Raw genomic sequence first — 1,487 nt, forward strand, 5'->3', positions numbered from 1 at the left:
GAACTCCTTCTAGACCGTAAGAGCTACAGAGCTGAAATTTGTAGGCTTGTATATACAGCAGGCGTTGTATATCTCGGATTCAGCTCCCATACAAATGACAAAGTCACGAACAGTGACTTTTCTTAATAACTTAGTTATTTTCTGAGCTATTGTCGTGAAATTTAATATTGGTGAGTTAATTACACATATAAACGACTATGCCAAATTTGATCAAGATCGGTTGACTATATCATATAGCTCCCATAGGAACGATCTCTCGAAAACAGTGACTTTTGCCAATAACTTCGTTACTTTTGACGCGATTACTTTCAAATTAAACATTTGTTAGTTTAATATATCTGTTAATGACTGTGCCAAATTTGATAAAGATCGGGTAACTATATCATATAGCTCCCATAGGAACGATCGGTGGAAAACAGTGACTTTGATCAATATCTTCGTTATTTCCTATGCTAAGATTGTAGGCCGTTCTTTCGGACACATTAGCCCTTTTAGCTTAAGCGTTTTTCCACTTTGATGGCTATAGGTAAGGAAAAAGTTACCAATAATGTTGCAAGGGTATACAAACTTTGACGCGGTCGAAGTTAGCCCGGCCCTCTGGTTTTTACATGTCGAATAGGAAATTCATCTTTAATGGTCACGCACGTTTGCTCTGCTTGGCCACTTATTGGGTGAGGGTGTTCAGTTTCTTACCAGCAGTCCGGACAATAAGCAGCGATCCAAGCTGCCATCGATCAGTAAACATGATATTGAGGCTGTACTGCCGCGTGGAGTACATGCCAAGGAACAGGTCCTGAATAGCATGATTGTGATGCGTGTTGGCAATTTTCTGCAAGATCACACTCTACAGTTATGGCGGATCAAGCTATAGTTAAAGGATTATTCAAATTTGCTTATTTTTTTGCAGATTAAATTCCGTGATCTACGCGACACGGATAGCAACTCTGTAGAGTTGGCCGTAAGAAGAAGGATAAAAAGGGCAGTGGCACATTTGTGCCAATTGCCTATGGAGCCTTGGCTATGCTGGCCGGTAAAGCCTTGATTGTCTTTAAATTGGCGCTGGTATTGGCATCCATAATTGGCATCAAGAAACTATTGAGTGGCGGCGGCGGAGGCAAGGAATCCTCTCATGAAGTTGTTGTCTCCTCTGTCGGCCATTCGGGCTGGGGTCGGGACTTTGATAAAAAGTCCTTTTTGGCCTACAGCGTCTGGAAGCCGGCAAAGGATTCGGCGGGCAAAGAGAAGAAGCCAAAAGAGGTTTAAGTAAGCGCTAAATTAAATATAGTTAATTCTGCTTTAAATCACAAATAGTCTCAATATCGTAAGAGCTAAAAAGGTTGAGGTTTTCAGGAAACAAAGGCCGTCTTGTGGGCAATCCATTTCCCTATACAAACGTTTTCTAACATAAAGGCTATGTCAATTTAAATAAAGTCAACTGTTGTATTAATGTCATTGTAGTGCTCTGTAATATACAATGTGAAAACTAA

At 40.5% G+C, this 1,487-nt stretch overlaps 1 protein-coding gene across 1 annotated transcript; it reads left to right on the plus strand.

The window, feature by feature from the left end:
- Nucleotides 1-667: 667 nt before the first annotated feature.
- On the plus strand, nt 668-1,263 carry LOC124461782 (the record flags this gene model as incomplete). Its single annotated transcript, XM_047013242.1, has 2 exons — nt 668-849; nt 951-1,263. Coding segments are annotated over 2 exons (495 nt in total), but the record flags the coding sequence as incomplete, so codon positions are not given.
- Nucleotides 1,264-1,487: the final 224 nt, after the last annotated feature.

Source organism: Drosophila willistoni, unplaced genomic scaffold (genome assembly GCF_018902025.1).
Source record: "Drosophila willistoni isolate 14030-0811.24 unplaced genomic scaffold, UCI_dwil_1.1 Seg653, whole genome shotgun sequence".
NCBI lineage: Eukaryota > Metazoa > Arthropoda > Insecta > Diptera > Drosophilidae > Drosophila > Drosophila willistoni.